This window comes from Chiloscyllium punctatum, chromosome 33 (assembly GCF_047496795.1).
Source record: "Chiloscyllium punctatum isolate Juve2018m chromosome 33, sChiPun1.3, whole genome shotgun sequence".
NCBI classification, from domain to species: domain Eukaryota; kingdom Metazoa; phylum Chordata; class Chondrichthyes; order Orectolobiformes; family Hemiscylliidae; genus Chiloscyllium; species Chiloscyllium punctatum.
The window spans coordinates 11,170,443-11,184,083 of NC_092771.1; the positions used below are offsets into that span (position 1 = coordinate 11,170,443).

Below are 13,641 nucleotides of genomic sequence, written 5' to 3' on the forward strand. Positions count from 1 at the left end.
AGCACCATTGATGCAGGCAGGGGGCGTGCCTTCCACTCCACTTCCTGAAGTTAATAATCAGCCCCTTTGTTCTACCTACGCTGATGGAGAGATTGTGGTCTTTACACCATGCCGTTAAGCACTCAATCTCATTCCTGTATTCAGTCTTTACTGGTGTTTGAGATATGACCTATAATGGTGATGTCGTCAGCAAACTTATAAACAGAGTTGGGGTGGAATTTGGCCATACGGTTGTGAGTGTATAAGCAGTATAGCAGGGGGTTGAATTTGCACCCTTGCGGGCCACTGGATTATGTTGGAGGAGGTGTTGTTGCCTATTCTTACTGATTGCGGTCCATGTGTCAGAATGTCGAGGATCCACTTACAGAGGGGGGAGGCCGAGATGTAGGTATGAGTTTAGAGATCAACTTGTTTGGAATTATGGTGTCGAAGGTGGAGCTGTAGTCAACAAGTAGGAGCCTGACATAGGTATCATTGTTATCCAGATGGTCCAGGGATGAATGTAGGGTCAGGGAGATGGTGTTTGCCGTGGACCTGTTGCGCCAGTAGGTGAATTGCAAAGGATCAAGGCCATCTGGGAGGCTGGAGTTGATATGACTAACCTCTCAAAACACTTCATAATTATGGAGGTTGGAATCACTAGGTGGTCGTCATTGAGGCAAGATGCATGATTTTTCTTCAGCACCAGGATGACAGTGGTCTCCTTGAAACTTTGAGTCTTGGCAGCTCTAGGTCCTTAATCACCAATGGTGGAGTGGATAAAGTCAGGGATGTGCAAAAGGCCAGAATTGGAGGAGGAGGACAAATATATCAGAGTGTTATGGTGTTTAAGGAGATTACAGAGATTGGTTGGTTGGGGATAGTGGGGAAGAAGGGGGCGGATGGGGGTATGCTGTAACAGTATGTCTTCCAACTTAGAGCTTTCCAGGAGCTGGCCACAGCTCAGTGGGTCATGACCTCACCTCAGAATCTGAAGAGGGTAAGTTCAGCACAATGAAGACGGCTGAAATTCACAAAGCAGTTCTGAGGGACTGCTGCACTGGCAGAGGGGTCAAATTATCACTCAGAGACAGTAAAATTGAAACCCGCATGAGGCAAATGTGAAAGATTTCACTACGTTAGTCTGCAGAACACCAATGTTCTCTCCAGGTGCCTGGTCAACATTTAACACTCACCCACCATCACTAAAGTAGATTTAAATGAAAGACTACCACCTGTTGTTTGCGGGAGCTTGCTGTGCACAAACCGATCACTAAATGTCCTGTAACCCATAACTGCATTTTGAGAGGTCATTGTCTGGAGTTTTGGCCACCCCATTTCTGGAACTTCCCATTCTTCTTTCAGGTTTCTGCTCTGTCTTGCAATGGATTCATTCCGGAGACTAGGTAATGGGGCTGTGAAGCACTTTGGAACTTCCCAAGTTGTGGACGGCGCTACAGAAATGCACATGTTGCCTTTTTCAACTGGCCTACTCCCCAGTGCCAAAGGCAAACCTCTTAAATAGTAATAAAAGTCAAACACACACCAGATGGATCACAAGATCCATGTAAGAACACCACTGCAGCAGCATGGGGGTGTTTAATGCAGTTATCCCAGCCTCCTGCGTGAATCACAGTTAACACAAGATCCATTGAAAATGCCAACGCTGTAACTGCTCTCACACTCTCCTGCCTCCACAACATTATATGGGAATATTAAAAGCATGTGTCTGTTTTATTGCTTCAGATTTTTGCCTGTAATTTGTCCCAGAGTCAAGTCCCACCCACTTCCTCAGGCCTCTCAATCTTTTCAGGCGGCTGTCTTATTAGCTGCATCTTTATTGTGATTTACCAGGCTGTGTTTAGGCAGCAGACAGCAAGCAAGTCGGGACAGCTTACAAATGTTTGCCTTCTACACAGTGGAAACATAAACGGTGTCACACAACACATTATTTACATACTGTAAACAAAATTTACTGACACTGTTCCCAGTATAACAGCAACAAACTGGCTTCTCCAAACTGCCTCCCCCCCCTCCCCAGCAGACAGACTCTCGCTGAGATTGTGTAAGAGATTGAGAATTTTCTGGAGAGGGCTGGGATTCTGCAATCAGAATGCTGGCAGCTCCGTGACACTTATTCTGCATCCACATACCATCTCCTCTTGCAGCGAAAGTTACTTGTTAAATGGAGGGCAGGGAATTGCTTCCTAGTGCCCTGGTCAATCTTCAACCCTCAGTCAACAATCACCAAAAGCAATAGCCTGTATCGCAACAAGCTCCCTCCAACTGCAATGTCATTATGCCCAGCCCATGCGGTTGACTCCTGATGGTTAACGTCATAAGGTTCAGCTGGACAGAATGCTGTGTGATCACCAGGTTACTGTTGGTAGCAGGCTCCCTCCTCATTGAGGTGACCATTCTCACTCAGCTACCCGCATTGGACAGGTTACTGCATCAGAATTCCAAACACCCGCACCCTGAAGCTCAATCTCTACTACTGCATGTCAATGGTCATAGGGCAGCCATTGGTAACTTTTCAAAGGCACCCTGAGAGCTTACTTGAGGAAGACTGGCTTTGACCCAAACAGAGGAGAGGGCACTGTATGCCAAAGGCAGAAACTCTCATAACACTTGAAAAGTATTTAAATGTGCACTTGTGATGCCGAGGCAAACAAGACTATGGGCCAAGTGCTGGAAAATGGGATTCCAACAGCTCGGTGGTTTGTTTTTGACTGGCACAGGCTCGATGGGCCAAAGGGCCTTTTTTCCAGGTTGCAGACCTCAGTGACCCTATGTCCTACCCATCACGGCGAGCCCTAGGTTACTGATGTATCCCTGGTTCTGCAGTGAGGCAGATGACGAAAGGTCAAAGCTGGGGAAACAAGATGATGCATAACCTTTCAATGATCACTGACTGACTGCCAACATTGATTTGGTTTTTATGCTGTTTCTCCCGGAGCCTTTTACTTTCCATTTGCCCCACCTGTTTCCTTTCAGTGACTTCACCCCCCTCTTTCAAAGCCTCTGTCTCTCTTCCTCTTCTCCTTTCTTATCCTCTTTCTTCCTCTTTCTATTTCTCTCTCTTTCTCTTCTCCTTTCTTATTCCCTCGCTTCCTTTTTTCTCTGTCTTCCTCTTTCCTCCATGACAGGCACCCTCCTCGCTCTGAGGGACTGCTGACAAAGGTTGAAGTATAAATATTGGACGTGAGTGCAGAAGGAACACCACGCACACTTCCTTGAAATAATCTGATCTTTTATGTCAAATTGAGACAGACGATGACACCGACAGCTCAATGCCAACTTGCAACTGGACTGTCAGGCTGGACTTCATGGTCAAGTCTTCAGTGGGAGATTCAACCCACAACCCTCTTACATTAAGGTGAGAATGTTACTTACTGTGCTGATAGGGAGAGACTGTTCCCACTTGTGGATAGATTGAAAACATAAGGTGCAGTGTGATAAAGCTGTATAATATATTATCAATTGGAATTCCAATTTTAAAGGAGAAGTAACACAGATTTGTGGTTTCAATTCTGTGAAGACTTTTTTTTTTAAAAAGGTCAGAAAGTCATTTTGGAACAGTGAACTAAAAACATAATTCCCAAGAAAGTAGGTTATTTAAGTTAAGTGTTTGAGGAATGACAAAGTTAAATGTTTATAACATACAGAGAATACAGACAAGGCCCAGATAGTATCTTAGGCCATCAGAACTTGAAAGATATTCCTAGGCCATTAGAAATAAAAAGGAATCCAGGTCGTCAGTTAAGTAATAAATTAAGGAGTTAAGATTAGAGTGACATTTCACTCTGATTGAATATCCAGAGGTTATTGCTGGGAAAAAGTTGAAGCTGTCTTTTATATTTACATTGAGATATTTCTAAACCGATTTTTATTTATACAATTTTCACTTCTCATTTCTGTAAATAACCTGTGATATTGTTGTTAAAGAATATGGGCAGTCTCATGTGAATATAGGGTGCAAAGCAGTATGTTGGCTCAGTGTTTTGCACTGCTGCCTCACAGCACCAGGGACCTGGGTTCAATTCCACTGTTGGGCGACTGTCTTTGTGGAGTTTGCACATTTTTGCTGTGGCTGCGTGGACCACCCTCCTCCGGGCGCTCCAGTTTCCTCCCACAGTCCAAAGATGTGCAGGATAGGAGGACTGGCCACGGGAAATGCAGAGATAGGATAAGGGTCGAGTTGGGTTGGGATGCTCTTTGGAGGATCGATGTGGGCCAAATGGCCTCCTTCCACACTGTGAGGATTCTATGTTTGGTGACTGGCTGCAAAAAAATTAAAGATACCATTTTTCACTCTCGATGGGAGTTGCCCACTATTAAAACGAGGTGACATTAACAAAGGATTTAAGGTAACTGGGCAAAATCAGCAATAATGAGTGGAGGAGAGAGGCTTACACATAAGGAGTGGTTCGGATCTGGAATATGCTGCCTGAGGGTGTGGTGGAGACACATTCAAATAAGACTTTCAAAAGGGTATTAGACTGTTCCCTGTAAAAGGGGACAGTGCAGGGCTGGGGAAGAAAGCATTGATTATGTTAAGGTACCACCATCGGCTAACTCCGACAGAATCAAACCCCAGGGCTCAGTACACTACATAACGTCACCCCCCCAAAAAAACAAAACACCCCAGCTTGGTGCATTGACTCAACTGGAATAGAGCAAACAGTCAGACTATACTGAGTCAGGAACCTGATCATTTAACCCAGTCACATTTCAACTTAAAAGCAGGAAAGCAGGAGAAGACAATTAATGAAAGAGAGGAAAATGAGTGAGGCAACATTCATGTTCCACCTGAATCAAGAGAAAGGCTGTCTTTATTTGAAAAGTCGACAAAAGTTTGCACACTGCCACCTGCAACCACTGTAAGGATGGGGAGTGCAACACAGGCTGCTGTGAGATGGTTCAGTTCTGATGACAAAGCATCTGTGTTCTGTAAGCACTCACGCTAACACTGAGACAATGTCAGAGTTCAGGCACTGGAGAACAACCATAATTTTGCAGCCCCCCCCCCCAACCACCTCTCAGGCAATGTAAGAGTTGACACGGTCCAGATGCTAAAGAGGACTGGAGATTTGTTTAGGGGCGGATTTTTTGACAAGAGCTTCTGTTCTCTGCAGCAGTTATTTCAATTAGAACCCATGCGACAACTTGTATGAAAAGAAGCAGGAATTACAGCCCACCTGGGATGGGGAGTTGTCGGTGTTGGGGTGGGGGAGGTTCGGTTAAAACTGCGACATCAATACAGGGGATTCTTGCTATGGAGGGGATGCATGCCTCATTGAGAAAATGCTGAATAGTGAAAGAATGAGAAACAAAGATTTATATCCCCGTAAGAATTAATGAATGAAATGTCAGCAACACACCAAAATAATGATGTAAGTATGAAATAGCTGAATGAGTAATGTAAATCGTGCCCTACTAAAACAGGGACGTAAATGTGAAATCGAATAGTTTGGTAATGAAAGGCACAGAGCACTTGTATGACCATGTGGTCATCTTCTTTCATTCTTTGATTCAATCTGGGTTCACCCAGGCCAACATTTGCTGTCCACCTCTAGTTGCCCTTGAACGGAGTGTCTTGCTGGTCCATTACGGGGAGGTAGCACAGTGGCTCAGTGGTTAGCACTGCTGCCTCACAGCTCCAGGACCTGGGTTCCATTCCAGCCTTGAGTGGCTGTCTGTGTGGAGTGTGCACATTCTGCGTGGGTTTCCTCTGGGTGCTCCAGTTTCTCCCCACCGTCCAAAAGATGTTCAGGTTAGGTGAATTGGCCATGCTAAATTGCCCATAGTGTTCAGGGGTGTGTAGGTTAGGTGCATTAGTCGGGAGTAGGGTAAAAGGGTGGGATGGGTTAGTCTTCAGAGAGTCAGTGTGGACTTATTGGGCTGAAGGGCCTGTTTCCACACTGTAGGGATTCTAATTCTAAATTACAGATAGCAGTCAACTAGCTTGCTACGATCCTGGAGTCACATGTAGGCCAGACTGGGTAAGGACAGCAGATTTCCCTCCCGAAAACATGTTAATGAACTAGATGGGGATTTTACAACAGTTGATGATCATTTCATCGTCACCATTATTCAGGCTAACTTTACATTCTACATAGCATTAATTAAACTTTAATTGTTATGGTGGGGTTTCTACCATTACCTCTACTGCATTTGTCTAGGGATTCTGCATTACTAGCCCACTGACATAGTTGCTATGACACTGTCTTCCACTGCTGTCAAGAATTCACCCAGATTATGTCATGCACGTGAGACTACTGACCAATTGCGGGTGAGGGGTGTAAAAATGCCACCTGACGAAGGAGCAGCGCTCCGAAAGCCAGTGCTTCCAAATAAACCTGTTGGACTATAACCTCGTGTTGTGATTGTTAATTTTGTCCACCCCAGTCCAACACCGGCACCTGCACATCACGGGACTCAATCATGTTCAGTAATATGAGATCATTGCCCAATCACAGTCAGGTATGCGAGACCACCAGGGGTGCATGGCCAACTGGCTGAGACTGTGGAGGAGGTAGGTTCAATCGGGGAATTCAAGAGGGAGTTGAATTTTTCTGAAAAGGAAGAACGTGCGGGGGTACAGAAGACCGGCACTGGGCTCACACACAGACCTGGTGCAGATCCGATGGGAAGAATGGCCTCCTTCTGTGCTGTGACAATGTTGTGGCTTCCCTTCATCACAACAGCGACTGTGCTTTTACACATCCAGCAGGTCATGGAAGACGCTATCTAAATGCAAATTTGCATTCTTTATAACTTCCTCCCTTCCTATTTCTGTAACCTCCTCCAGCCTCCTTCCTTTAACTGCCTTTTCTATTCCCTTTGCTGCATTAGTGACCCTGCTTTCAGCTACCTGGGTCTGAAACTATGGCATTCTCTGATGAAAGCTCTCCACTGTGGTCCCTTCCTTTCAGCCACTCCTCAAAACCTATCCCTCTGGCCACATTTCCGATCACAAATCTCCTTTTGTGTCCTGGTTTCAAATCTCATTTATGCTCTTGTAGATAACATTGGACGACATCACACTAGCACAGAAGAGCTGGAGATATGTACATTTTGGTTTTGCTTAGAACCAGCCTCTCTCTCCAACATCAGTTACATAGAGTCATAGAAATGTACAGCACGGAAACAGACCCTTCGGTCAAACCCGTCCATGCCAACCAGCTATCCTAAATTAAATTAGACCCACATCCCTCTAAACTCTTCCTATTCATTTAACGATCCAAATGCCTTTTAGATGTTGTAATTGTACTAGCCTTCACCATTTCCTCTGGCAGCTCATGCCATACACGCATCACCCTCTGCGGAAAAAAGTTAGGTCCCTTAGGTCCCTTTCAAATCTTTCCCCTCTCACCCTAAACCTATGCCCTCTAGTTCTGGACTCCCTCCCCCAGGGTAAATATCTTGCCGATTTACCCTATCAATGCCCCTCATGATTATATAAACCTCTGTAAGGTCACCCCTCAGCCTCCGACGCTCCAGGGAAAAAAGCCCCAGCTTATTCAGCCTCTCCCGAAGCTCAAACACTCTAAACCCTGGCAACATCCTTGTAAATCTTTGCTGAACCCTTTCAAGTTTCACAACATCCTTCCTATAGGAGGGAGACCAGAATTGTACACTATATTCCAAAATATGGGGCCCAACCACTGACCAGTACTCAATGCTCTGACCAGTAAAGGAAAGCATACTAATGCCTTCTTCAATATCCTATCTACCTGAGACTCCACTTTCAAGGAACTTTGAACCTGCACTCCAAGGTCTACAAGCAAATTATGAACTTGCTGGCCCAGTAAAGTGGGAGATAATTGCAGTCTTCAATGTTACATCACTTAAAAGTGATATTTTAAAAATTTATATTAGCAGCTCGATTCCAGGTGTTTTGAGCTTTTAAGACTAAGCGTTAGGAAATTCAAAATTCCTGACAGTGTTAACAGCTTCACCAGGCCCTACCCACCCCCTCTCCCGGATTTAAATTTGCAGCTAAATCTGCACTTTGGTGGGTGGGGTGGTGAGGTTGTTATACCACAGATGCGGATGGTGGAAGGCCACTCTCCCACTATTCAGTCAGTCGATCTGTATCTTAACCTCTTCTTATCTTAGTTAAAAAAAAAAATCTCAAGTCCTGAAAAGTCCACATAAAATAACGACATTTTGGGGGGTGATAAAACAAAGCATTAGCTTGTTTTGTTCGTGGAGGTTGGGGATGACAGAACAGCTTATGCCAAGTAGACTCCCTCTTGAGGCCAAATCTGGTATTTACAATTGTGGGAGACCCACAGACTCTGAGGCTTCTGTCTTCCTGGAGGTATAAACCTCAGCTGTGGCTCTCTCTGTGTCAGCCACGTCTCAGAAAACTGGACACAAAGCATACGTTGGCACTCCAATGTAGTACTGTAGGAAGTGCAACCCTGGCAGAAGTGACATCTTTCAGATAGAATTATAGAATCCCTGTGCAGTGCAGGTAGTGGCCATTCAGCCCACGAAGTCTGCACCAACCCTAGGAAAAGCATCCTACCCAGATACCCCTGTCCCTTCCCTTAACCCCGCATTTCCCATGGCTATCCCACCTAGCCTGCACATCCCTAGACACTATGGAATGATGTAGCACAGCCAATACATACATACCTTTTGGACTGTGGGAGAAAACTGGAGCACCTGGAGGAAATTCCACACAGACAGTTGCCCGAGGCTGGAATCAAACCTGGGTCCTTGGCGTTGTGAGGCAGCAGTGCTAACCACTGAGCCACCATGTAGTCCCAGATGGGACACTAAACTGAACAACATAAACTTGTGGCACTGTTTCAAAAAGCAGGAGATGTCTCATGACTAATATTTTTTATCCCGGTCTATGTCATGAAAATTAGATGATCTGGTACTTATCATGTTGTTTGCGGGAGTTTTCCGTGCGAAAAGTGCTACTCACACTTTCATACATCGCCAGAGATACTACACTTCAGAAAGTACTACTACGAGACCAAAAATAAAAACAGCAAGCGCTGCAGAAATTCAGCAGGTCTGGCAGCCTCAATGAAGAGAGAAAGAGAGTTAAAGTTTCAAGCCCAAAGTCACTCTAACAGTGTAGCGTAGTAGTTCTGAAGCGGAACTCTCAGCTATTTGCATTCCTCCCTTTCCGACCTCTTGCAAATTCCCAATTTCTATTCCCCTTCATCTTTTTCAAGCAATTTGGTGTCACCGGCATGTCCAACATTTGCTGTCTATCCCTGATTGCCCATGAACTGAGGGCAGTAAAGTGTTAACCAAACTGCCAAGCACCTGGGTCTGATCGTAGAATCATACAATCCCTACAGTGTTGGAGCAGACCATTCAGCCCATTAAGGCCACACCAATCCTCTGAAGAGCATCCCATCCCTGACCCCTACTCTACCCATGTCTAACCCAGCCAGCCTGCATATCCAAAGACACTATGAGCAATCTCCCATAGCCAATCAACCTAACCTGCACATCTTTGGACTGTGGGAGGAAACCCCACAGACACAGGGAGAATGTCTCTGTGGAGTTTGCACAGTCGCCCAAGGCTGGAATCAAACCCTGGTCCCTGGCGCTGTGAGGCAGCAGCGCTAGCCACTGAGCTACTGTGCCAATTGTAGACAAGGATAGCAGATTTCTGAATACACTGCTCATGATTCCGCAGATACCGAAAATAGTCCATGTCCAAATGCAGTGAGACCTGGACAATAAGCAGGATTAAGCTGAAAGATGGTAACAAACACTTGTGTCACACAAATCCTGGACAATGACCATCTTCCAACAAGAGGAAATCTGCTGATCTCCCCATAATATTCTGATTGAACCTCTCATGACCAACAACTAGGGGAGGGGAGGAGTTTATCACTGATCAGAAATGGAACTGGACCAGCCATATCAATACTGGGGCTACAAGTGCAGCTCAGAGACGAGGGGTGGGGAGGTTACCAAAGGGCTTACCAACATTCACATGGGTTCAACAAGCTCCATGGGGGCTAGGTCCCCACTGGAAACGTTACCCACTCCGGCACGCGAACCCCCACATGGTGGGGACAGAGTATTCCGCAAGAAGCAGACCTTTGTCCTGAGAGAACACGTTGGAAGGAGGGAAGGTGACAGTCAGAATGAAGATGTGAGACAAGGGGTTAATCAACTCTCTCTCAGTGCTTTCCTCATTGATTCCACTCCGGCAATTTTAATTAAACACTGACAACATGTCTCACTTCATTGCAGAAAATCACGAATAAATCAGTTTATATTTAGCTGCGGCCCTTTGTCAGTGACGTGATCTTCTAACCTTTGGCCTCCTAGTCAACTCCACTAATAACTTGATGAGACCTTTCTCTCTCAGAATTGTGGAACCTATTAGTCACCCATTCGTAAAAGTCCATGTATCATCTTCTGCTAAGTGCCTGCAGACACGAAGAGTCTGCGTCGGCGGAGACAGGCCCATTATGTTTAGGACTTTGTAAACGCAGACTGTCTACAAGCCCACATGGCCTGTACCTAAATCCCACCAAAGTCCACTCAAACACTGCCTGCCACCACCCCACCCCCCCCAACCCCCCCACCCGAACAATGCTCGCTGGCCCACCCATGACTCTCAATCAACCAACATCTCAGTTTTCAAAAGTTCATCTGTCGTTTAACATAAGAACATCAGAACCAGGAGCAGGAGCAGGAGTAGGAGTAGGCCACCTTGCCCCTCGAGCCTATTCCTCCATTCAATAAGATCACGGCCGATCTTTTCATGGACTCAGTCCCACTTCCCCGCTCACTCACTGTAACCCTTAATTCCTTCGTTGTTCAAAAACCTATCTATCTTTGCCTTAGAAACATTCACTGAGGTAGCCTCAACTGCTTCACTGGACAGGGAATTCCACAGATTCCCCAACCCCTTGTGTAAAGACGATACTCAACGCTGTCCTAAATCTGCTCCCCCTTATTTTGAGGCTGTGCCCCCTAGTTCTAGTTTCACCTGCCAGTGGAAACCACCTCCCTGGTTCTATTTTATTTCCTCCCTTCCGAATTTTAGATGTTTCTATAAGATCTCTCCTCATTCTTGTAAATTCCAAATGAGTATTGTCCCAGTCTACTCAATCTCTCTTCATAAGCCAACCCTCTCAACTCAAAAATAAGGTGGCACTACGGACAGACCAAATAGTTGGAATAATATGAGCAAGAGCACCATCTTATCTTTGATAAATTGCAATTATCTCTCTGCTTTAATTCATCAGTTCATAGGTCATCCCTTCAGTTGTTAATCAGCTGTTGACACATTACTCACACTATTTGTTCTTGCCTGTTGACATTCTTTATTACCTGGAATTATCTTGCCATTATCTCTCCACCTATATATTCTGAGCCTGTGGACCTCCCTCCACTTCACTTGACGAAGGAGCAGTTCTCCGAAAGCTAGTGCTTCCAAATAAACCTGTTGGACTACAACCTGGTGTTGTGTGATTTTCCACTTTGTCCACCCCAGCCCAACACCGGCATCTCCACAATAAGCCAACATTCCCCAGCCTTTGCTCTGAACTCATCCAAAGGATACCACGGATCAGCCTCATGAAAGTCAGGCTGCATCAGACAGTGAGGGGGAAAGAAGTGTAGCAGGTCTTTATTTACTTACTGCTTTTGACAGACTCCGAGAAAGGATCCTGGTCCATAGTAGCTGCCTCTTTCTGAGTCTCTCTCATCTGAAGACGACAGAACAATAAAATTCACTTTGACATGACCGCACCCAAAAAAAAACGATCGACAAAAATGTTAAAAGCCACCATTTAGGAACAGGGGGAGGCCAAGGAATGGTAGAAAAGGCTCGAGGGCTGAATGGCCTCAAAAATGAGATGAAGGCAGATGCACGACTTAACTTCATTTAATGGCAGATTGAAGAGACGCCGTTTGCATCAACAAAGGGGTTAGAAGCGTGAGAATTGATCTCATTGAATCATACAGAATTCTGAAAGAGTTCACTGGGTAGATACATGAACAATGTTTCCCCTGGTTGGAGGGGATCTCAAAATTGGAGAGATTACCTCAGTGAGGGGCAAGCCATTCAGTCACTAGATTGTCACCAAAATCACCATTTCACACCCAGCTGAAAAGTGCCTCTTTACTGTTGAATGGAAAGCAAGTGACTGCAACGGAGAGAAGGCTGGCCCAGCATGGAGGGTAGTCGTGAAAGATCTCAACAAAACCTGTGGGAGCCCACAGACTTCCCTGGGGACTTGGGTTACAGCAATGGATGCTGGGATAATTCAGTGTCCATTACCTCAAATGTTTATCGCTGGAAATTCCTCAGATGGGTGGATTGTGGAGAGGCAGAGAGAAAGTGAAAGAGAGCAAGACAGAAGAAAGAGACAATAAAAATGAACAGAGGCTGGGAGGGCAAGAAAGGGGGTAAAGGGGGAATGAAAGTTGATGGGACACGAAAGGGGGAGGAGGGAGGAGAAGAGGAGAAGAGGAGAAGGAGGAGAAGAGGAGAAGAGGAGAAGAGGAGGGAGAGGAGGAGGAGGGAGGAGGGAGGAGGGGGAGGGAGGAGGAGAAGAGGAGGAGGAGGAGGAGGAGAGAGGAGGAGGAGGAGGAGGAGGAGGAGGAGAAGAAGAAGAAGGAGGAGAAGAAGGAGGAGAAGAAGGAGGAGAAGAAGGAGGAGGAGGAGGAGGAGGAGGGAGGAGGAGGAGGAGGGAGGAGGAGGAGGAGGGAGAAGAGGAGAAGAGAAGGGACGAGAAGAGGGAGGAGAAGAGGAGGGAGGAGGAGGAGAGGAGAGGAGGAGGAGGAGGAGGAGGGAGGAGGGAGGAGAGGAGGAGGAGGGGGAGGGGGAGGGGGAGGGGAGGAGGAGGAGGAGGAGGAGGAGGAGGAGGAGGAGGAGAGGAGGAGGAGGGGAAGAGGAGAAGAGAAGGGACGAGAAGAGGGAGGAGAAGAGGAGGAGAAGAGGAGGGAGGAGGAGGAGGGAGGGAGGGGAGGAGGGGGAGGGAGGAGGAGGAGAGGAGGAGGAGGGGAAGAGGAGAAGAGAAGGGACGAGAAGAGGGAGGAGAAGAGGAGGAGGAGAGAGGAGGAGGAGGGAGGTGGAGGAGGAGGAGGGGAGGAGGAGGGAGGAGGGAGGAGGGAGGAGGAGGAGGGAGGAGGGAGGAGGAGGAGAGGAGAGGGAGGAGAAGAGAAGAGGGAGGGTGAAGAGGAGGAGAGGAGGAGGGAGGAGGAGAGGGAGGAGGAGGGAGGGAGGAGGGAGGGAGGGAGGAGGAGGGAGGAGGAGGAGGGAGGAGGGAGGAGAGGAGGAGGAGGAAGGAGGAGGAGGAGGAGGAGGAGGAGGAGGAGGAGAGAAGGAGGTGGAGGAGGGAGGAGGAGGGAGGGAGGAAGGAGGGAGGAGGAGGGAGGAAGGAGGGAGGAAGGAGAGGAGTGGAGAGGAGGGAGGGGAGGAGGAGGAGGATGAGAAGAGGAGGGAGGAGGAGGGGAGGAGGGGAGGAGGAGGTGGAGGAGGGGAGGAGAGAGGTGGAGGAGGAGGGAGGGAGAGGAGGAGGAGGAGTGGAGGAGGAGAGGAGTGGTGAGGGAGTGGAGTGTTAGTGTTGGATGATTGAGAGGTGTGGAGGGAAGGGTGAGAGGTGAGAGGTGGTAGGTCGGTATTGGTGCTGCGTATGTCGTGCCCTCTCCTCCTTT

The 13,641-nt window shown here is 47.1% G+C and overlaps 1 protein-coding gene across 2 annotated transcripts in view; it reads right to left on the bottom strand.

Annotated features, from left to right (window-relative positions):
- ulk3 (unc-51 like kinase 3) overlaps positions 1-13,641 on the bottom strand; it is a 55,435-nt gene that overhangs the window by 3,483 nt on the left and 38,311 nt on the right. For both annotated transcript variants that reach the window (XM_072552965.1, XM_072552964.1), the window contains one exon: positions 11,621-11,687. In XM_072552965.1, coding sequence (XP_072409066.1) covers positions 11,621-11,687 — 67 coding nt within the window. The remainder of the gene's footprint in view (positions 1-11,620; positions 11,688-13,641) is intronic.